Genomic DNA, 23,875 nt, shown 5'->3' with positions numbered 1-23,875 from the left:
CTTTCACCTTCTGGAGAAAGAGGTTTACATTTTCTTCAAATTCAGTGGTACACTGAATTCTACTTAGCTGTTTCAATGTGCAATGAAACTGCATTGCCATCTAGTATTTTCTTACTCCCTTCCATCTGTGTGGATATTTCTGGAATAGAGGAGAACTTACTACATTAAGTCTTAATGTATCAAAGGTATCGGCTCTGTTTAACTCAGAAGGGTTTCAGAGAAGATTAAATAATTAAATAAAGATTAAATAACTAAATAAATAAGGATAAAATTATGTCAGTGATCACAATATTTTACTAACTTAAGGGCAAAACTTAATAATGTGTATTTCAAAAGAGAATAAGAAAGGCATGGTGTAGAAAAAGAACACTTTCCTCTCCAGAAGAATTACTACACGCACTCTGGCCAAGTACTGGCTCAACACTGGACCTTTTCCTGATGACTATATTATGATTTGTGCACAGCTGAAATGCTAAAAAGTCTTCAAGTCTTGTTTTTCTGACTTTGTGCTTGAAATAATTGTTTTTTCTTAAGGGAAACACTTGGAAAATCTATTCCAGCAGACTAGTCCCTGAGTCAAACCAGAGCATTTTTTTCAGTTCAGGTTCATTTGCTACTGAAATTGTTCTGCTTCAGGCCAGAAATGGTACATTAATGATGTTGATGATGCTGAAGCATTATTTTTCAAAAATGTAACACTGCCAAGTAGAAGTTGTCCCGTGATGGAGTGGGCATCTAGCAGAAAGGGTTCATCTGGAGAGAGGGTGTTTGCCTGCCTTTCTCCACTGCGGTATAAAGGCCTCTGCTCTTTGCCTCAGTACAGATTTTTTTTTTCTTTTTTATCTTTACCTTTTTTTAGATGTAGTATATGAGATTGATAGGGGACAGTCTGCAATATTTGGTGCAGTACTTACTGCAGCAGGAGCTGTCTTGGTACACTGGTAGAGTAGGAGCTAGACTTTTTAGTTGATCACTTTTTCTCCTGTCCTGATAAATCCATGCCTACATACTGTCAGGAGAATGGTAATGAAACAACATATAATCTAATAGTAATAGTGGGGTGCTTTGGGGAAAATTCAGGCTGCCAGAGCTTGGCAGACACTTGTCTTAAAGTGCTGTGGGCCATAATTCTCCACCGTGGGACTCGGAGGCATATCCAATTCTTTGCTATTAGGTACAGTTTTGTTAGATCTCATCTTAAGTGGAAATTTCTTATGCTGCTCCTGCCTCCCTCCAGAGTTTATAGAGGAGCTGAGCACAGCGGTGTGGTATAGAAATGAAGCTTGGTTGGTGCATGTCTGGTTAGACGGGGAGTGGAAGAGGCTGCAATATGCCCTTGTTCTGTAGACCCTGCGGTGCTAATGGTCCCAGTACTTCACAGTTTTCTACTAGGAGATGTCAGGCTTCAGCTGAACAATTATTCTGAACCAGGAAGTCCAAATTATTTTTGGTCCAATTCTCAGTTGTTTGGGGGAGGACTGATTTCGAGTTGATTTTCAGTCCGATTTCATTCAGCTCCTGGCTTTCAATAGGAGACCTATGTTAGTGTTTAATACAAAACAGAAAAATAAAATTTACTGAGAGAAAATGTGTAAGGGAACATAGGGGAAAACCCTGTAAAGCTTATAGTAAGTTGTATTGTCTGGATTAGAGTTGTATTATAAAATCAAAATTACTATAAGTAGAAACAAGCACATTTGGGGAATACTGTACATGGAAGAATTAGTTCAAATATGTCCTTTAAAATCGTATCTAAATGGAGATGTTGTGTTGAAGACTGTTAGGATGTGTATTAATTCATATATCCATATTATAAAACTGAGTGCAAAGATAAGGAAGTCAAGATATGCTGAACTGCTTAGTATAAATGAGTGCTATGTTTAATGTTAATTCAAGTATGTGTACAGAAATAGATACTATTTCCGTAAGTGAGCACATATTTTCTGTCTGTCACTTTTATTGCATTCACTAGCAACAGGCTTGTTCACACAAAGATAACAGTGAAGTGGAAGTTTTAAGAATCCAGTCCTCCAATTCTTAGAAGTGTCTCCAGAGATGATAATGTCAAATACTACTATAGCCTTTGGTCATTAATTCTTGGTAAAGGTTCAAAAGAGTTTCTGTCTGTAGGGTCAAGAGGGTTAAGATAATTAGATTGCAGAATAGGCAGGTGTTTTGCACCATTATATCATTTTTCTTGCACTGCTTCATATTATTACTGCAAATATATGGGAGCTTTTTTGTTCTGACTTCTGTGTTGAAGATGCTTTTGGCAATGTCCAGAGTTCGCATTTAAAATGTCCATTTCTTGCTAAATGTTTTTTTTCACTTTGAAGACCTACCTGGAGCAAAAGATAAACTAATATTTTCTTAATGATTAGCTGACACTGACACAATGTTGGATACAAAAAACTTTTAGAGATAAGTATAATTAGTATGTTACCATATGTAACCCCATTAATATGGGATTCTGATTAATGTGATTCATATCCAGTTAGAAATTTACAACATACATTGTATTGGAGGTAACTTTTAACTGCTAATTATTGGGAAAAAAATCCTTGTTTTATTTTTGTATACTTCTTTTTTTGTGAGTGCAATTATTGTTCTGAAAAAGAACTTTTTAACATAGAGTTTGTTCTAACTTGGTGTAGTAAATATTCTCTGTCCCTCTCTTCTTTGTAGTATTTATATGGAAGTAATCGAAAAGACAACATATTTATTGATCCAATCTACCAGATGTTTGAACAGGAATTAAATAAAATCCTTAGAAGTTGGCAACCAAGCATACTTCCAGATGGTAATTTTATTTTGGTCATGTATGTTTTTCATCTCTTATTAGTTTTATAATCTTAAGCATGCAAGCAGAAACAAACATTTTATGCAGTGTAACAGTGATCGGTTAAAAATCAAAAAGATCGCTTGTAAGAGTGACTAATTGTACCTGTTCTTATTGTCTTGTTTCTTGGTAATCCGTGTTGCAACAGCTGATTTTTTGACTGCCTGTTAATTCTAAATTGTCCATTTTGCAGAAGAGAAAGCTAGACTAAGCAGCTGGTCTTTGACCTTTTCTTTTTACTTGAGCTGAATTTATTTTTCCCCATCTGGGCTCTCACATGGGAAGTAGGCAGGCAGGCACTGGGCTGTGTGCGGGAAGAGCTAATGAACGATGCAGTAAGTCCCTCTCAGCTGGAGTAAGAGTCTACACTGCTAATAAGCCTTTTGCTTGGAAGAAGCTTCAGCTCACAAAAAAAAAAAAAAAAAAAAAAAAAAAACAGAAGTAGAGTCTTCTAGGAAATTTCTCCCAGCAGATCAGTTCTGGTACCAAGCTGAAGAATCTATTATTTTTCCATCTCCGTCACAACCTTCTTGGGAGTGGGCAAACCTCCTTACCAGCCCTTATCGTCTGCCTCCTTGATACTGTGTTGTGTTTTTGAAGCTTCAGAGGGCCTCTGTGTTTGGCTGTCCCTAAACCGGATAAGGCCTGCAAGTCCTTTTCAAGTGAGATTTCCCCCAGCAAGGAAGGAGGAGGAGGAGGAGAAGGATCTCTTTGGAGGCTTTGCACGAGCAGAATAAAGCAAATTCAAAAATACGGTTTTTATGAAGGGACTAAGATTTGACGTTTGCTTTTATTGTAATAACATTACGTGGGAGCCACATATAAGAAGTGCTGTTAAAATTAAGTAGAAGTGTGTTCTGTGTGAAATTGCATATGTCAAAATTTCCTGTTGTTTTTTTCTTCCTTGAACAGTGGGAGTCTGTGTCCTTAAGCGTTGGGTTTGGGGATATGGATATATAATTAAATGTGGTTATTAGAGGCTCCTGTCTCAAGCATTCTGTTAAGACAACAGAAACTTGATTCTTTCATACGCGGACCGTTTATGGGCTAATCCATTGTATTTTCTCTAATATACTTTTTGAAGGGTCAATATTCTCTCGAGTTGAAGAAGATTATCTTTGGAGGATTAAGCAGCTAGGATCACACTCCCCAGTTGCTCTTCTGAATACTCTATTCTACTTTAACACTAAGTATTTTGGCCTGAAAACAGTGGAGCAGCACTTAAGACTTTCTTTTGGCACTGTTTTTAGACAGTGGAAAAAGAATCCTCTAACAATGGAAAGCAAAGCGTGTCTTCGATATCAAGTGTCTTCCCTGTGCAGAGCTGATAATGAAGGTACTATGGCAGTTCCAAAATAAGTATTGCAGGAGCATCCACATTTCACTCAGCTGAGGGGGCGCTTGGGCTTCTTGCCAGGAACCCGAGGCCTGCATTTGTATAGTTTAGCTGCTTTCAGCTACTGGATCTTTAATGGGAGTATGTGGTCTGTGCAGACTGTAAGATCTTTGCATTAAATGTTCTCTTGAGCCCACTACTCTCCATGCCAAATGCTGGCACTTTGTTGTGGCTGTGGGTTGCATTTCCAATTACAGATGTGCATGGCCATGGGGACTGCGTTGCAGTACTTGGTGGGTTGTGCGTTAGTCCACCCAATTTGGGAGGCTTACTGAAAAATGTAAAATAACATCAAGCTATGGCTTAGAGGTTGTTGCTTTTCTTTTTAAAGATAAAATTACTACTGGAAAAAGGAAACATGAAGACGATGAACCGATATTTGAACAAATTGAAAACACGTCTGATCCAGCTAGATGCCCTGTGAAAATGTTCGAGTGCTACCTGTCGAAAAGGTAAGTGTTAGATGGGGTAACACAGAAGTGTTCTTGAGTAGACCTGGTACAAAAGGAGAAAGTTTTGATGCAGCATGAAATAATGCTCGAAGTGAATGAATTGAGATCTTCTGAAAAAATATCTATATGAAAACATTGAAATGTCTAATTCTGTATTGGGACAACACGTGCAAAAAGTGTGTGAGCAGCACAGTACAATATTGATTGTCAAGTGCTTAATCTGGGAATGACAGTGTGATTCAATTTTCTTACCTAAAAATATGAAGTTCTCTGCAGAGAATTACCAGTGAGGGATCTGGTAGGTTTTGCTATTGAGGTTATCTATTCTGAGGGCCCTGCCTGTTAAGTAAGAATTGGATTGAGACAGTGGGCTTGCTTCTTGTTAAATCTTCAGGAATTTGAAATTTAAATGCTTTTCAGATTCTTGATTTGAAAGTATGCTTAAAGTATTTTTGTAGTAGGAAAACAAGTAGTGACAGTAATCCAACATTTAGAAATAGCTTCCTTCTTTCCAATATGCTCAGAAATTAATACATTAAAAAGAAAAGCTTAGGGAAATTGAAGAAAATTAGTCCTTCAGTGAAGTGTGTTGGAACTATTTGAAAACAGCATTTTGTGGGAAATACTTTTTTACCTGGACAAGCTGTTAGAGTGACTGATCTAATGGAGATTTTTTTGTAACTGTAAGTGGAATAAATATAATATTCAATCATATATGTATATGCACAATAAATCAAATGAAATATGAGACCAAACATGTACTGGGAAACAGCATCTTACTCTTAAAAGTAAAGAAAGTTTACATACAACGTGGGCAGAAGCCTAAATATATATGATTTTATGAAGAGGAGCAAGTAAAAAGTAACTTGCGGTGTTCTATTAATGCAAACAGCTGCTTTTCAGAAATTTGGTGAATTCTAGTTGTGCCATATTTTTTGCCACTGACCACTTTCTCAGTATGCGAAGGATATATTGTTACAATGTTGAAGCTGAATTTTTGAACTGCTGCTGCAGAGCCAGTAGGGGGAGAACAAATCACTTCTTTTTCTTTAGAAACGTCTCAACATTGGGGAAAAAAAAGCAGTTAAACCTCTTTGGAAAGTCATTTATGATGCGGTTTCCATTCAAGTTCCACTTTCTCATAACTGTTGGTCACCATTGCTGACTGGAGAACCAGAATGCTGCTCTTGGTTCCACTTCTAATAACATGAACCTTGTATCTGTGAGAAAATAATCTTTCTAAAATATTTAACACTTTAAAAACTTGTATTCAAACTATTGTAAAATATAAGGTAATACCTGTTGTGTGACATACGCTTTGCAATCAGTGGACATTTGCAGCTGCAATTTAGGGAATCCTCTGATTCACAGTTGTGGGCAATGTTTTCTTGGTTTTTTTTCTGCACAGTGGCTTGTGAAAAAGTAGGGAGGAGTTTAAAATAAAATATGAAAATATTTTAAACTGTCATAATTCAGCTTCTAATCTGAGTCTTAGTCTGATTTATACCAGAACAGAAAAAGCCAACATTCACCTCAACAGGTGAAGATCAACACCTGAAATTTTATCAGCCAGTTAGTGAAGATGAGCTTGATATGTTCACCAAAGACACTTAAATACCGCTGGCTCCTGAAGTCTGCAGTAGTTGGGAAGGGGAGAGCAGCATGAATGAGCACTTGTAAATGCAGAATTTAAACTATTTTCTGAGATTTGCCTAAATAGACAAAATGTTAGAATTTCCTTAAAGGTCTTCTCTGGTGGTTTAGAGGATATGTCTGAGTTGGATCGAGCATTTATATGAAATCCAAACTATAGTGGGTCACAAATTAAGGGATTTTAACACTTCTAGTGAAGAACCCTTTGAGTAGAATAGACAAGAGGAGGAGAGGTTTTAGCTTTTCATTGTATTTATGTGAATCTCTGAAAGATACGGGTCTTCATTTTTGAGGGAACACTGGGCTCTATATTCAAAAGTTGCATCACACAGCAGCACAAGCAATTACTTACGCCACTATTAGGACCTCATTTCAAATCACAGGGAAATTGTTGATTGAGGTTCCTAAATATATGGAAAGTGCTTTCTGGTTTAGCAAGTCCTGGAGCTGTAAATATTTGAAAGCTGGGAGAGTATATGGTCTCCTGTATGGTCTCATCGCTCAATCCTAGGCACCTGCTTGGCTGTCTGGAGCCAGGACGCGGGGTAGCCGTGCCTCGGCTCTGACCCAGCACCACTCTTTCAAGGCAGCATTTCTACACAGTAATCTTAATTTCTGACATGCCTAAAGGCAATTAGAATTTTGTTTATACAGGATGTTACAGAGGACAACATACTCATTTGCCATGTGAGATGGTTTTTCTGACTTTTTTTTCCCCCTCCTTTTAGTCCACAGAATCTGAACCAGCGAACGGACTTGTTCTATCTGCAGCCAGACTGTTCGGTCTCCCCAGACAGCCCTATCTGGTATACTTCCACATCACTGGACCGCAACACTTTGGAAAATATGCTCGTACGGGTTCTTTTAGTAAAAGATATTTATGATAAAGACAATTATGAACTGGATGAAGACATAGATTAAAACAATCTTCCAAAAACAGTCAAGAAAACAAACAAACAGCATTAGATATAGTCATGCTGCTAGACCTTTGTTATGGAAAACATTTCAAGTTTACCCTTTGTTTTATGAGTTTTGTAGCAATGTGTACCCTCATCTGGGTATTACCATGTAAATAGTCTGTGAGTGAAATTTTCCATTATTCTGCATAGTGGTTTTAGGACACTTAACAAACACACTTCAGATTCTTTTTTTTTTATTATTATTTATTTGATTAGGTATGTTTGTAACTTTTTACATTGCAAAATATGAATGAGAATGTGCCATGTGTAATATTTTTTTTTTTTTTTTGTAGTAAGAAACATCCATATTGCACAACTCTGCTGTTGCAAGCTCCCTTGAAAGGAGGCTCTTTTAATGGGTTCTTTAACCAGATGGTTGTGTATGGGTAGCACTACTAAAGTTTAGAACTTGCTGTGTCTTTCAGAATTTTTAAATAAATTGTAAACTAATAGGTTTTTTACTTTTTAGTTACTGAAGCCTTATAAGGTTATGTAGAGAGATTCCATCTTATGTACCAAAAATAGACAAGAGAATGCTGTCGATATTGGTGTACTGTAATGTGAATCTATTCTGGTGAAAACATTTTTTTGTTGCCCTTATTAAAACCTTAGTGTCCTTTCCTTATTTGTGACTCTCTCTCAATTGCCCCTACAAATAAAAGAATATATAAATATATATATATATATACAAAAAAAAATGAATATAAGCTTAAAGCATGTTATCATCAAGACATGTATTTTGTAAAAAAAAAAAAAAAAAAAAAAAAAGTAAAAGAAAAAGTAAAAAGAAATGTCTGATGGCAATGCAATATAATTCTTTTGCATCTTTACTTTTCTGACCATAAATGCTGGTACCTCATATTACTGTAAATCTGTCCTTTGTAGCCTTAGTGAAAGTGATTTTAATGCTGTATTACATAAAGTTAATACAGTATACTAAATTTTTGACTTTTATTTGTCCTTGCATTGCTGTACTTACATACAGTTAATACTTGACTATGAGTGGGAAAGTTCTTTTAACTCATTCAGAAGCCATATGACACATGAAAGTTGAAAGATTATTTTTCTTAAGAAAACTCCTTTCATTGGTTCCATATCATTTCATTGTGCTTATTTTGCATAAGCAGTCTGATTTCCAGATATATGTTTAGCTGCTTAAGTTTTGTTACTTGCTCTTGTTTAATTAATGCGAGCAATGTGGTGGTTCATGCAATGATTCTCGTATTGTACTCAAATCATAGCAGAATATTCTACTATAAAGTAGTCATAAGTTTAACTTTCCTGAATGATTTCAAGTATGTGTTGAGAGGAATCAGCCATTAAAGGGGAAACATGCTCTGTGTGTGTGTATATATCTATATAGATCTGCCTCTATGTATAGATATTAACACACATGCACATATATATTTATACACACACACATGCACATACACACGAATATATTACCACCTTAGAATTCATTTCTTGCAAGGGCTGTATGGTTTTTCTCATTTTCCTCAGCTTAAAGGAATGCACCTGGGGACTCATATTTCTATATAGAAAAATAAAGCTTCAGTTGCTTTGTTTTATTAAGCAAGTTTATTTAAATTTCTACTATTCTTGTGTGTCTATGAGTTTGTATTAACTGTAGATATACTACTATTTCAAAAGTAGATGGGTCTGTACATACTTAACTTCATTTATTCTCGTGGCATTATCCTGGGCAATCAAGAAATATCACATAGCAACAGGCAGTAGACCACTGAACAGCTTCAGTGCTGTTTTCCTTTTTAAGTTACCTATAGAGAATACACAGGAACTTAGTTCATTAATGCTTGTTTTCTCAAGCAGCAGCCAGAGGAAGTGCCCGCAATATATAAATGTGATGATAAAATCAGAAATTATGATCACAGGGATTTTGGGGGGCTGTCTAGTTGAACACGTGAGTTTGACTTTACTGTTTTCCTGCCTAAAATGCTGCCTGTACTTAACATGTAATATTTCATTTAAACATACATTTCAAGTGTTTTGATGAATAGCAATAAGGATCTCTCATCTCCCCTGCTCTCTAGTTCAGACTTCAAGTAGTTCAGCATAGGCTTCAGTCTCTCTCCCTGTTTAGGAAGTCTTAACTATAAACTTTTAATATGAAGCTTAGAGTATCCTAAATCAGTACTAAAATTAAGTGTGTTGAATATTTTGTCTTAAATGGGGTTTGAATTGTTGTTCTCCAAATCAGATTATGGCTATTTCTTAAATAAGGTCAGTTTTTAATAATGGCTTACTGAACGACTGATTTACTTTACAATATCATTAGAAAATAATGAATACTCCCTGAAGTTTATCAGAAATCACATTATGCTGAATTCCTCCCACTCTATGCAATATTCACCTTCCATTAGTAAAAATATTCAGGTTAGGTTTTGAAATAGAAATTTTTACATACAGAGCCATGTTGGATATATAAAGATGGTTGTCAAGAAATAACTTTTATTCCAGAAGATGGAGCCATTCCATCATCAGCAATAATGTTTTTCAAGTGTTTAGTTCTGTTTAGAGCAAACATTGTGAACTCTTGAGATATCGCGGTCAAAAGGCATCGTGGTTCAATGTATATAGGTTATTCGAAAAATTGAATGGTGATGCAAAATCCAATAAAAGGCCTTAGTTCTGAAAAAATAAAGACATGCAATTTGTATTAGTAATTAGTAATAATTAGGAGATGAAGGCAAATTCTTTTCTCTTAAAAGAGAAAAAAATCTTTTCTTCCTTTTTTCTTCTTAAAAAAACTGTCACTTAAAAAAACTAGATTGGAATCGGGTTGGTGTCAAGGAGCTACCTGCCAAATTACTGTGCAGGAAAACGTAAAGATGCTCTGTTCTGTGTAGAGCTTCTTAGTTAATGACACATAGCAGAAACCTTCCCTCGCTTTCCACCTTGAGAAGGAGGTGTGAAGCAGTAAGCTGTCTCTTTTGACCAGGTGGTTTCTCTGGCACAGCTGCCCTGAGCAGTGCGGCATAGGAACTGTTCAGCATCCATGATCCACCGTTAGCCTTGCAGATGGTACCCGCAATGCAGTCCAGCCAAGGCATGATTTTCCTAACTCTTTTCAAAACGTATCAGCATATGTATCTCCTGTATCTCTGTATCTCATCAGTGTGAGACCTAGTTTTGACCAATTCACAGATAAAAAATAGCCTCAAGATGTTAAGAAAATGAGAAGACAGCACTAGGCAAACTACACGAAAAATATAATTCAGAGTAAAAGTACTGGTAATTCCATGCAATTCCCAGAGAAGAAATTTAGTTTGTTGGTTATATTTTTTGTTATTAATAATTTTATTCAGTCATTTTGGGAGTATGAGAAAAACAACCCAGGTGTTTTTGTAAGTGCTAAACTAGGCTATGAGTGCGTGAATTATGACGGTTACTTTTTTTGAACAAAAGGCTGTGGCTAGGGAGTAATTTCAACACATATGAAGTTAATTGTCGTAAAATCGCTAACAGTGCGGATCTGCCATGCAGCAAGTTTCTTTCCTTTGTATCTGTGATTTTGTCCTGGGAGATTCTGTGCAAATACTTGGGAAATGAGGATAGGTGGCCCATAAAGTCTGCAGTCGCAAAACCAAGTGATAGGTTTGGCATGGAAGAGAGAAGGCGTAAGAGTGATCCTGTTTCCCTTTTTGCCATCTTTTTTATCATATAAAAATCTTTTCCTGCTCTAATATTCATTTTCCCATTTTGTTCTGTTAGGAAGGGTAGTTAAATATTTTCATTTCATTTTTATAAACATCCACTTTTCAGTACTGTACTATTTTGTCATTACGCTCATGTTTCACCTTGTGCGTAAGGTGGAGAGTAAGTTCCCCGGGAACTTTTCCACCTCTTCTTGCAGCGGAGGAACATGGGGACTCTAAGGAAACTGCAGAGGAAATTCAAAACATTTTTTAAGGTCAAGAAACAGAATGGTGTTAGAGCATTACAGGGGGAACAAGGGTGTCCAGGTTATAATAGCAAATATCAACAATGTTTTAGAAGTATATTTAAAGCTACCTTGAAGTTTAAATTACCCGTTGTTAGGGTTAGAGGGAAACCTTTGGGCTCTGCGTGGGCCTTGTGAAGAAGCTGATGGTGGCCACAGCTCCAGAGTCCCCAGGGACCTGATCAAGTGTGGCAGCTTCTAATTTGTCAAGTCAGAAATAAATCTTTCCTCTAGCAGCTTTTCAGCTTGAAATGTTGACACATAAAAGCCTTAGCACGTGAACCGTGGCATGGGTTCTTGAAACTGTGTTGAAGAGGGGCACGTGCTTCAATATTCAGGCTTGTGCTGCAGGCTGTGATAATAATGAGTCGTCTTTTTTAGGGACATCCACCAGCACAACTGGCAACTCGCAGGAGCAGAAAGGTAGGAGGGGATTAAGGCCGTTGTCCGCGCTGCTGTGGCAGGAGCTGGCAGTCCTCGAAGGGCAGCTCTGCCCCAGCTGGGCCAGTTTCTGTCGTTCCCACTTTCCTTTGCTGTCAGGGAGCTCCTGGTCACTGCAGAGTTTCTTGCCGTTGATCTCTGAAAAATGAATCTGTGATGGCACCGAGAGTGAAGTTCATTACCGGCTACAAGTGAAGCCTTGAGAACTCTTAATGATTCCTGTTCCTTGTCCCTTCTGTAAGACTTAATTTCACTTTGCAGTTACCTTTATTTTATTAAAAGCCCCCCCCCATCTCCAGCTCAGTTCTCACAGACAAAATGCCAAAGAGGATTTGAATGAGGCGTTAGTGTGGTAGAGGGATTCAGGGATGTATGTGATGATAGCTGGACTAGCTGTTACTGGTCAGCAAGGGGAGTGCGTAAATGAAAAGAGGGAACAGAAAAACTGATTTTATCCATTTTGAATAGTTAATCGAACTTAAGAGTGCAGATTGAACTCACACTTTGATGGTCTGTGCTGTGTTACTGTCATTTATAACAGGTTGTAATGTAACCTAGCTCAAAGAGTTTTATCTGGTTACCACTGTGTGCCATCAGTGGACGGGGAAATGAGTTACGTATTTAGAAGTGCTTTTGTGTTTTCACACTACACCATGTCAGTAAACTAGTGCTTCCAAACACCTTAATAATTTTATATACCCAGGAAATATTTGTATCTCCTACTGTGCGGATCAGTTGTCTGTCTTCGCGGGGTAAAGCTGTTGATAGAGCAGTCACGCCGCGTTTGCACAGGCCGGGCATCAGTAGAGCAGAGTGCAGCTGAATCCCTGTATCGTGCCATAAGCAGGGGTGTTGGCGAGGGGTCTGGCTAGCACTTCAACCAGGTGTTTACTCGAGCGTTTTTCTACCTCCGGCCTTCTTTCTTTGGTTTTCTTTTTGTGAAGCGAAAGGAGAAAGTCTATGAAGATAGTTGAGCCCTTGGAAAGATCCTTTAAAGACACAGGCAACAGAGTTTCCTGGGTTTTGCTTTCTCCGCTGTGTGGACTTTTGCAGAGAAATGGCATGCGTCTCTTGATAAGGGCCATTTCTACCCAGCCCCAGCCTAGGAAAGGGGGAAAGTGCAAGGGAGCAGCAAAACTATTGCCTTCCTTTCTGACATGGTTGCTGAAAGCTTCCCAGAACTGTTCCCCAAATTTAAATCTTTACTTTCTCGGTTTCAGCTGCCTTTATCCAAAGCTGTGAAAATGAGAGAATGAGAACAAAACCTAGCATTAAACTGGCTCCTCCTTCGACCTGTGGCTGTTTCCTGAGCTGGAGGAATCGCACACACACAAGCACATGCACATTAAAAACAAAACCAAAGCCAAGAAGTGTCTGTGGCTTGTTCTTACAAAACATCCCGTGCTTCCAAAGCACAAACGGGATGTTTTGGTTTCTCTAGGAAGAACTTTTCAACGTTGGGTCTTCTCCCCATTACAAAGAGGGTTATGTTGGTTAATATTCTCCCTTCCTTTTTTTTTTTTAATACTTATTGCTAGTTCACCGTTACAGTAGAGGGAAGTGTGCAAGGCATCACTGGGCTGTGTAATGTACAAGAACGTTTTGAGAGCCTGCATCAAGATAGGCTTCAAGTCCTCAGTCTCACTGAGACATTGAAGTTTGAGATCATAAAACTTTAAACCTCCCTTCCTTTTCTGACAAATGAGCAGGAACATCCTTGTTAGCCTCATAATTTCAACTGCTGATGTTTCATGTGTGTCAAATCACTAAAAGTACTTTACTGGTTGAAAATATGAAATATAATTTTATTTCTTGGTATGTCTGCTGAATAAGCAGTATGCTTCCTACAGTCATAAAGGTGATGATTTTCTGGTTTTCAGTATGCATTATGCAAGGCAATTTAACTTCAGTATTGCATTTCTAGTCTTTAATAAGTTTTGAAATACCTTACTTGGATAACAAGAAACGTTTCAACTCAGGGACAAGGTTGTGTCCCCATGGCAAAGGAAGGGGCCCACCACCACAGCCAAACCATCAGTCTTGTTACCTCTGGAAAAAAAGTCCTGATAGTCTCCCCTTCTTGTTATATCTAAAAATATTTCATATTTCTCTTTTCTCTAGCCCCAGACATCAAGTCCATATTAGTACATAAGAAATCTATTATAGTAATTCAAAAATATCAAAAGATTTATAGTCTGATTTTCATTAAGTTAAAGAAATAAAGCTGTTTTCTCTGATGCATAGTGTTTGTATCTGTAATCTTACCTGAATTAAAGGTGAAAACTAGTTTAAAAAACAAAAGTTTTGAAAGAGAACAGGAGGAAGCGTGTTCTTTGATGGGTTTAATGTCTGCTGAAGGAACTGAGCAGAAAACATTTCTAATTCTCCACCAGCGTGGCCATTCAGTTCAGGTGTACTGGAGTGTAGGAGTCCCAGTATCTTTTGCAGAGTACAGACTTGTTCTTATTTTCTCTGTCTGTATCTTGGACAGTTTTTACAGCCAGAAATCTATAACATACACTTGAAGTGATATGCTATAAAAAAGCATCTGTAGGTCGATCTATCTATGTCTCAAAACTTCTGTCCAGCAGTTTGGGGCAGCAGCGCAGCACTGCCGCCTCCTGCACTTTCCTACTTGACTTTTACAATTTCACTGAGAGATTCCTGTGTATAGGGGCTTCTTCCACACGCTGCTTGGTGGAGCATTCATCAGGAGAAGTGACCACATCATGCTGAAGCCATCATCTCTGCTGATCCTCCAGTGGAAAGTATTTCTTATAATAAAATCCCACTTCACCCCCAGAGACAATGTCCTTTGTGCATTTTCATGTGTCTCACCTGGGGAGAGTGTTTTTTAAGGTGATTTCTCTTCCAGCTGCAACTGGAGAATCCCACAAAGGAAGAGCCTTTGGGAGGAGGCAGTGCTTCAGAGCCACAAGCCAACTGCTCACATCAACAAAATCCTCCAAACCACAGGAAACAGCTCTGGCTGCTGAAGTTGCAGTGTGTTGCCAGAATAAAAGAGAATCCTATGAAGCTCCTTAGTAGCTCTGTGGCTGGAGTTTAACAAGGGGCAAAGTCTGTGGTGCGATCATTGAATTTTCTAACGCATCAGAGCCTAGCAAAGATGTAAAAAAAGGTTTTCTAGGAGAGAGACTGAAATATTCAGACTGTTTATGCTCAACAGGGAGGAACACAGGAGGTGTTAATAAAAACTTGTAAGCTAAAAGAATCAAAATTGAAAAAAAAGAGCAACATTCCCTTCACGTTGCATTAGTAACATGCCTACACCCACTGCGATGAGGTCTCACAGGGGAACCAGTGCGGAGTCCTCTAGGTAAGACTGGACATATCTCTGGGTCGGGAGAGCAAACACAGGAACAATGCAGAGATTTCCCTTTCAAATACAAGAAAGCAACCCCCGTCCTGTATTTTTTAATAAATATGCCAGCTCCTTCTGTTCTTTCAGCATCACCTTCAGGCAGATTTCTGCAGTGCAGAGAGAAGCAGGTGAGCAAAGGCACCTCAGAGAAGTAAGATGAGAGCAGCTGCTCGTTGTTTTGTGCTCTGCCTCCTCAAAGGGTGCGCAGTTCCCAACGCAGGAAAGGAGGGTTTTGACTTAAGGGGAGCTGTCTCATGCTGCTGTCTTGCTCTGAGACAAGAGTTAACCAGGAGGAAAAAGATTTCTTGGTGCCAGTGGGATGCTCACTGCCACCATGCGACAGAGGTGCCACTGCATGGGCTTCAGCTGATCTGGTGGAGGTGGCCTGAGCTGAAGAGCTGAGGTCCTGGCAGCGCTGCAGGTGCCTTTCCCGGGAGAAGCCTCTCTGGCCGCTCTCTTGTGTTCACAGGCAGTTTGGCTGCTCCTGTCTGTTCCTTCGTTTCACTAATGGAGTAATTCCAATGTCCTACTGGAAAAGGCCCCCATATCCAAGGGACAAAGCAGCAACAGGTCTGCTAGATCACACACACACACACAAAATAAAATTTACAGTTTTAGAATAGATATTTTGGGAGATGAGGCAGCAACAGCTATGCAAATTTTCTTCTAAGCACAGAAGCTCCCCAGGCAAAGCTAGAAAAAGTGTATTGAATTAGTGATATGGCAAATGAGTGTGAGGGATCAATCTTAAAAAAGACATAAAAAGTATTTACCATTTTTTATAGAAACACTCCTAGGTATGTATTCTGGAAGTATGAAGAGGATGCCTACTAAGATTTAAAACTCTGAGCAGAAGTGTCCTGATGTTAATATAGCAAGAACATGACTATAGCAAAGGTTCAGTTTGAAAACAAATGAGGTAAATTGGGTTTAGTTTCAAAAATAAAAATTCCAAAAAGGATGTTAGCATCAGCAACCATAAACAAAAACTGTCTTTCAGAATAGCCCTGGTGATGCAGCTTTTGACAGCTGTGCTCTGCCCACGCAATTCATGCAGTGGCAGCAACACAGACCCAGCATGTTGCACCAAGAGCCTCACCCCACTACTGACCTTGCATGGCTGATGGTGGGCAGCCCCCCAGCACCTGTGGCTGGGAGTGGTGTGAGCCCTCTTCCAAATTCCACAGAGCTACGTTTGGGCACTGGTCTCAGAATCACAGAATGGTTAAAGTTGGAAGGGACCTCTGGAGATCATCTAGTCCAACCTCCCTGCTCAAGCAATGACACGTAGAGCATGTTAGACAGGATCACATCCAAGTGGCTTTTGAATACTGCCAGAGAAGGAGACTCTACCACCTCTCTGGGCAACCTGTGCCAGTGCTCCGTCACTCTCACAGGGAAGAAATTCCCCATCATGGTCAGGCAGAACTTCCTGTTCTTCAATTTCTGCCCATTGCCTCTTGTCCTGTCACACAGGACAACTGTAAGGAGTCTGGCCCCATCTTCTTGACAGGCTCCCTTAAGGTATTTGTACACATTGCTAAGATCCCCTCCCAGGCTTCTCTTCCCCAGGCTGAAGAGGCCCAGCTCTCGCAGCCGTTCCTCATAGGGCAGGTGCTCCAGCCCTCTAATCTTCTTTGTAGCCCTACGCTGGACTCTCTCCAGTAGCTTCATGTCTCTCTTGTAGGGAGGAGCCCAGAACTGGACACAGGACTTGAGATGAGGCCTCCCCAGGGCTGAGGAGAGGGGCAGGATCACCTCCCTCCACCTGCTGGCAACACTCTTCCCAGTGCACCCCAGGAGACCATTGGCCTTCTTGCCCACAAGGGCACATCACTGGCTCATGGTCAATCTGTCATCCACCAGCACTCCCAGGTCCTTCTCTGCAGAGCTGCTCTCCAGCAGGTCAGCCCCCACCTTGTACTGCTGCCTAGGGTTATTTTTCCCTAGGTGCAGGACTCTGCACTTGTCCTTGTTGAACCTCAGGAGGTTCCTCTCCGCCCAACTCTCCAGCCTGCCCAGGCCCCTCTGAAGGGCAGCACAGCCCTCTGGTGTACCAGAGCTCCTCCCAGCTTGGTATCATCCGCAAACTTGCTGAGGAGGCACTCTGTCCCCTCATCCAGGTCATTGATGAATAAGTTGAACAGGATGGGACCCAGTACTGAGCCCTGGGGGATGCCACTAGTTACAGGCCTCCAACTAGACTCCACACCACTGATGACGACTCTCTGAGCTCTGCCTTTCAGCCAGTTCTCAATCCACCTCCCTGTCCACTCGTCTAACCCACACTTCCTGAGCTTATCTAGGAGGATGTTATGGGAGACAGTGTCAAAAGCCTTGCTGAAGTCAAGGGAGACAAGGCCCATTGCTCTCCCCTCATCTACCCAGCCAGTCATGTCATCAGAGAAGGCTATCAGATGATTGGTTAAGCAGGATTTCCCCTTGTTGAATCCATGCTGGCTACTCCTGACCACCTTCTTTTCCTCCATATGCTTGGAAATGACATCCTGATCGTCCAGGTTCACATCAGAAGTTGCTTCAGCTGTCCCAACTGTTAATGGGTCATTCAGAGCAGCAGCTGAAGACAACAAGCTCTAACGTAAATACATTGCTCTCCTGTGCATAGTGGTTATAGATATTCTGCCCTAACTTTGCAGTCCTGGGGCACATTGGTCCTGGCAGATTTTTGACTATTTATGGTGGCAGAGCCTGGAGTCCTGCTGGAGCTCACATAGCAGAACCTGCTGTGATTTCTCACCCATGTTGTGGGACATGCTAGGGCTGTATCCTAACATTAAGGACTGATAAGAGTAAAATGTTTTTCTGAGTGTCCTATGCAGTGGATAGCCACTAGCAACAGCCGTGCCTGAGAACTGTTTTTTGTCTCCAGCAAATGCCCGTCAGCTCTTCCAACTGCAACCTCTTTGGCAGACTTTATGGTGGACAGGCAATTTGACATATTCTGGCTTGTTTGACTGCAGGTCTAGAAGTAAAACTATTTTTATATGATTCTAGGGAGATTACCATTCAAATTCTCAAACTTCACCTTGCAGAAAATTCAGATACCAAGAAGAGTTTTAGGAATCTTTTAAGGGTTTGGACTACTCTACAGAGCTTTTTCTTCAAGGAACTTTTGAAGATGAGCATTCACAGCACATCATTTATAGTTCTTGACAATCACCTTGTTAAACTGTTGCTAGAGAAATTAATAGATACAAGCTTGTTATTTCAGGAAGGTAAACTAATGCAGCAGTGAAGGCTTTCAGAATTTGCCTCGTCGGTTCCATAAATCGAGACCATGACACACTGGAGGCTGTACAGCTTCTGGTTTGGACTCTGACGAAGGTTTACTTCTCAGGGCCTGTGAGTAACAAAATTGGGCAGGGGAATGGGTGAGTTCATCATGGGTGAGCCATCCTGGGTGATGCCCAGGAGGGTACCAAACTAACTGGAATCAATGCAGAAAAACCCAATGTTATCATCAGCACTCAGCTTCTGAGAAAAATGTGTCTTCTGCACAGGAAGAAGACCACATGGAGGAAACTAATCTTTTTATAAATCTTTTTCAGGCCATGAACACCTTTTTTTGGTCATATAGGAACCTTGAGGGAAAGCTCATTTTCAACAAATATACCAGGTGATAAGTGTCATTGTGAAGGGGGGGGGTCTTGCATCCCTCATCAACAGGGATCCTCATTTTAGAATTGTTTCGGGGAGGATTTGCTCTTTATCCATGCATCATTCCCTGGAAATGTGCTGGTGAGGAATAGCTGCTGTGACAAGGCATCGGTGTGACCTTTCAGTGGTATGATCACAACAGCCAGCAAACTAAAGAAATATATAGACTTCACTAAATTGTTACACAGCTAATCCATGGCTTACAGACTTTGTGCTTACAGACATTATTGAATACAATGCATAAATAATCGATGAGACAGGGATGAAAGCACAGGTTTTCCCCTCTTTTATGCTAGTGCATTGACCGTTAGGTTTACTCATTTTATGCCTTTGCTATATGACTTAGAGACTCTTTACCTAGCCCAAGTCAAAGTGTTACAACTTCAGCAAACTTTATGTGGAGCCCAATTGCTGCAGAAGGCTTAGGTAGTATAAACCATGGATTTTTCTATAAAACAAAAACATTAAATATATTCTAACCTTTGTAAGAAGCTCCTCGCAGAGTACCTGCATCTCTTGCAGCCAGTAGGACCTAATGCAGCGCTGGCTACAGTGAGGGAAAGTGGTGACACTGCTCTCAGTGAGGTTTGGACACAGCTCTATTGGCGTAATCGCGGTGATTATGTTCTCCAGTTGCAATAAGAATTAAATCAGATTTTTTTTTCTGTAGATAGGAGCACTAATTCCATGTGCTGTATATTGCTATAGTCTTCGCCAGATTTGCTTTCCGTATGTCCTGGGTCAGAAGAAGTTCAGCAGAAACAATACGTGTCAGCAAGCAAGTACCCTAGATATACAACACGACCGCATCACTTGTACTCAATTCCCACAGGATTTTCAATTGTCTTCTAAGTACTATGAAACATTTCCTGGCTTAAAGGAAATCTCACTAGCAGTGTCAGAGAAAGTAGCCTGTTAGCCTATTAGGTAGATGTAAGGCAGATTACAGTGCAAGCATTACATGTTTCTCAACGAGGCAAAGAAGATGATCAAGAACAGAGTGGGAAAATTTCAGAATTACGCAAGTCCATGGCAATTTTTGATGGATTTATTTTAAATTAGGAGCTGAGGTGAGCAAAATCAGTTCCTTAAATAACATCTGATGCTAAATTCATATTGCATGAGTTGCAGAAGAAGAGAAATGACAAATCGGGGATGTTTCTACTAAAATATATTCTCTTGCAGTGAAAGGTAATTGTTTGAAATACTTTTCTTTCTTTCTTCAAGCCCGGGGTTGCTGACAAGAAGAAGCTTTTTGCTCCATTGTGTGAGGGGTCTGAGACTGTCACGTACCGTCAGCACCCAACAAAGACGAGGGCGCAGCACTGCCACCGCGCACAATGAAAGGTTGATGTAACCACATTTTTGTTAACTCTGTGAAAAATCAGCAACATTAACAATGCAGGTTTCAGAGGGCTTCACGCTGGAGTGAAGTGAGATACATTACTTGCATATTACGGCTCACAAGCACAAGATTTTTTAAAAACCCCTTTGTTTAAGCATAAGAGGAAAAACAGTAATTTAGTTTCAACTCTTTTTTTCTTTCTGCTTCCGTGCTTTATGTGTCCAGACAGCTCCAAACTGGCATCGTTAGAGGGCTGGTTTCCTCCTTTTGTGCGGTGAGTGGCACACCATCACTGCTGGGATTTAGGGAATACAGATGTGCTACAACACCACATCCCCAGACAGGATGGGGGTTCGCACCGCTTCTGCTCCTGGGTGATGAAGCAAGAAACTGGCCACAAGTACAGAGCTGTACCCACATGCTCACCACTCGCATCCCTCACATCACAGACTTAGCCACTCCAGCATGCACAAAAAAACCCACAGACCAGACATTTCAGTTTCTAATGCCACCAAGAAAGCGTGGGGGGGGGGGGGGGCAAGCTGCTGCAGTGATGGGGTTGGTAATGACGCCTGCATAGTAGGAATAATATTTAATATTACTATTTCATAATCCCATCTGCACAGAGGGGACCAAGCAGGAAGCAGCTACTTCATGGGTGGCCGATGAGGTAACAAGCTCTGCTCAGACACAGAGCTAAGGGAGCACCATGCTCAGGGCGGTTGTGGGCGGCGTTTTCACTTTTTGTGGTGGTTTTGGGAAATGTTGAGTGGTGACACTCATGTGCTTCGCCACATCCTGCCTTGCACACAAAGCCGTGGTATTCCTGCAAAGAATAGTCGCCAGCCTGAACTGGCTGTGCCGAGGCTGCCCGCCGCCCCGGGGCTTGCAGCGGTGGGGTGGCCACGCAGGACCAGCTGGAGGCCTTAGCCATGCTTATTTCCATGTTTGTTTAGAGCATAAGCTTTGGCTGGGAATGTTTTCTATGAAGAAAGAGAGGCTTTATCACAATAAAAAGAAAACAGCACATGCCACCAAGATTGCTCTTGGAGCGGAGCGGTGGCTGTCGTCTTCGGTTTTCCTTATTCTGAGCCCTGCAGAGACTCAGCATAACTGTACGATTGCGTCTTTGAGGCAAAAATATACAAGAAGATGTTACAATGGATACTCTAACTCTCAACTGCTTCTCTGGATCTGACAGGTGCCCCAAAACACAGGGAACGGGAGCCTGTGAGGGCAGCCAGTGATAGCCATCGCTTCCTAACCCCCAGAGCCGGCCAGATGCCCCTCATCACTGAGGCTTGCTCCTGGCTTCTCTCTTCCCCAGGAAGACGAATACAAACATCTTTTCCAGAGCCATTCAAGCAAAGGTCATCTGTCTAATGGAATAGCAAGGTGGAAATTTGTGACATTTCATATGACATGTTGCCTAGTTTTTTGGCTAGATGTTCCAACTGGTGTCTTAGATAGACTTTTGTAAAGGGCGAGGACAGAGGAAGAGGTGACCCATGGCAGAAGCAGGGAGGAACAGTGCTCTTTGAGGCCACCCAAATCACTGACGGAGGGAAAATGATGTGGAAAAGGCTGGGAAGGGAGCAGGTTCTCCAGCTTGGAGAACAGATTGGAGGTTTCCAATGCAACGCTCATGACACTGGCACCATAGCATAGACAGCTGAAGACAAGTACCGAAGAAAATCATTCTAAAGAAATGAAAGAAAGAAAATGACTCTGAAACCTGACACTCTGTGGCTGTTCTTAGTCATCTCATGGATTCTGGCTCATCTCCCTGGGCTTCTCTAGCTGATCTGATCTCCAATACCAGATTTTTGGACAGCAGATATTTTTCCTGACTTGAAGACACAGTGAGAAATCACTATGGCTTTTCATATTAGAATCCAGCAGTATGGTGATTCTTGATGTGGAAGAAGATTGAATACCTGGCAGTGTTTGAAACCACCGGCACATCAGTAGCCCTCCCCATCAGCAGAGCCCTGGTTACAGCCGGGGGGGGGGGGGGGGACTCCTTTCCCACAGCAGCTGGTCTCTGCAATGCCAGGGTCTCCACTGGTGCTCACCACCCCGGCTCCCTCTCAATCTAACAAGAGAATAGGCAGCTTTAGGGCACAACTTTCTGTTGAGTAAGCCCTAATGCAGATATCTAAAGCAGATCAGGTGAACCATACTACAGAAGTACTTGTTTCTCACCACTGACCGTAAAGGGAATGCAGATTTACTACCATCTAAACTTAGATAGGTTGAATCCCATCCCAAAGGTCTTACATGAATGAAAGGCTCTTAGGATGACTATTCCTTTTATCCGGTTTACTTCATTTTCTGCATTGATATCCTGCCAAAATTAAGAAGCTCTTACAGAGAGGTGATAGAGGAATATTTCCTTGTTAGTAGCTTTATCACATCTGGGTATCTTTATAGTCTGCATGAAGCTGGGAGTCGAGAGCTGGCTGCACCATTGCCTTTCTGTACTACTGTGGGCTAATTCACTAGCTACAAAACAAAAGTAATGATATTCATTAGTATCATAATAATACTTAATTAATGGCTATTATTTCAGGTGGCTGTGCAGTCGGGACAGAGCTGAGCGGGGAGCAGGCGCCGAAGCCTTGGCGCGTGGTGCGGAGCCCTACGGCGGCTGCCCCCGCTGGTTCCTGCCATCCCGTTGCCGGCTCCGCGCGGTTCTGGCTTGCCTCCGCGGCCAGAGAGGGGCACGGGAGCAACGGCGAGAGGAGCTGCCAGCGCCCGCCGCGAAGGAGGGGTCTCAGCTGAAGGAACGGGAGTTGCGTGATTCAGATCGTTTGGGATGTTTTCCCCTGAATAAAAGCGTTGCTGCTAGGTGGAAGTTGGCCACCACTGCTTGCCCGGATTTCAGCAACGCTGGAGAAGATTCAGTTCAGAGGCTGAGCCAAAGAGGCTCGGCCAGAAGTGTGGTGCTGAAATACGCAGGTGGCCGTGCTGGGGCCAGGGAGCAGCGTTACAAGGACAGAAGGATGTTGCCTCCTTCTGCCCAACCGCGCTGGCCACTGGCCTGAGACCTTTCGCCTGGACCTGCTCCTTCCTAGGGCTGTCTTGACACTGCCGAAGAAAAGAAGGTAGAAGGTCCGGACCAAACCCCTGGCCCCAAAGCACTGCAGAGGTGGTGCCCGCAGTGCTCTGAGCCAGCCTGGCTGGAGCGTGTTTGCCTTGGAGAGGTTGCAAGTGGAGCCCTCCAACCCTGAGGTCTGCCTCTCAATTTCATGAGCAGATAAACCCATCAGGCAAGGCATGAAGGGCAAAACAAGCCAAAAAAAGGCAATGTAAGAAGGGCAATGTGTTGGTAACTGCAGGCATCCAGCTAGCCCTGTACTGAGTAGTTCACAGAAGACAGCAGAGAAGAAAACTGAGGGATGTTAACACCAAGGCTGGAGATGAATTATGTGAGTAATGATGACTAATGATAACTAAATGTATACAACAGAGAAAAAGAAATCTCCGGGGTAAACCTCAGGCTAGGGTTTCTTTTGGGCTCTGGCTTCCTTATCATATTTCACCTGGAAGGTCCTTGGGCAAAACCCAAGAAAATGGCCCGGGGCCCCCTTGCACCTCCCCGCCTGCCGCTTGCCCCGGAGCCAGCGGCGCCTCTCCAGCAGCCTCTGCTGGCACCTCGCCACCTCCGCTTTTCACACTGCTTGGACACGGGGCTCTCTTAAAAACAAGAACAAAACAAAAAAAAAAAGAGAAAAGGAAAAGAGAACAGGAGAAAAAAAGAGAAATG

General features: G+C 41.5%; 1 protein-coding gene across 10 annotated transcripts in view; it reads left to right on the top strand.

Moving 5' to 3' along the window:
* Positions 1-7,943, top strand: part of ZMYM2 (zinc finger MYM-type containing 2) — a 94,668-nt gene extending 86,725 nt beyond the window's left edge. For 8 of the 10 annotated variants that reach the window (XM_062567220.1, XM_062567224.1, XM_062567223.1 and 5 more), the window contains 4 exons: positions 2,686-2,800; positions 3,924-4,175; positions 4,567-4,687; positions 7,069-7,943. In XM_062567220.1, coding sequence (XP_062423204.1) covers positions 2,686-2,800; positions 3,924-4,175; positions 4,567-4,687; positions 7,069-7,261 — 681 coding nt within the window. In that variant the 3' untranslated portion in view covers positions 7,262-7,943. Of the gene's footprint in view, positions 1-2,685; positions 2,820-3,923; positions 4,176-4,566; positions 4,688-7,068 lie in introns of those variants that run through there. The other 2 variants (XM_062567227.1, XM_062567228.1) reach the window with 2 other exon arrangements.
* The last annotated feature ends 15,932 nt before the right edge of the window (positions 7,944-23,875 follow it).

The sequence above is a fragment of the Rhea pennata genome, chromosome 1 (assembly GCF_028389875.1).
Source record: "Rhea pennata isolate bPtePen1 chromosome 1, bPtePen1.pri, whole genome shotgun sequence".
In the NCBI taxonomy this organism is placed as follows: Eukaryota; Metazoa; Chordata; class Aves; order Rheiformes; family Rheidae; genus Rhea; species Rhea pennata.
This window is presented reverse-complemented; position numbering and strand designations above follow the sequence as displayed.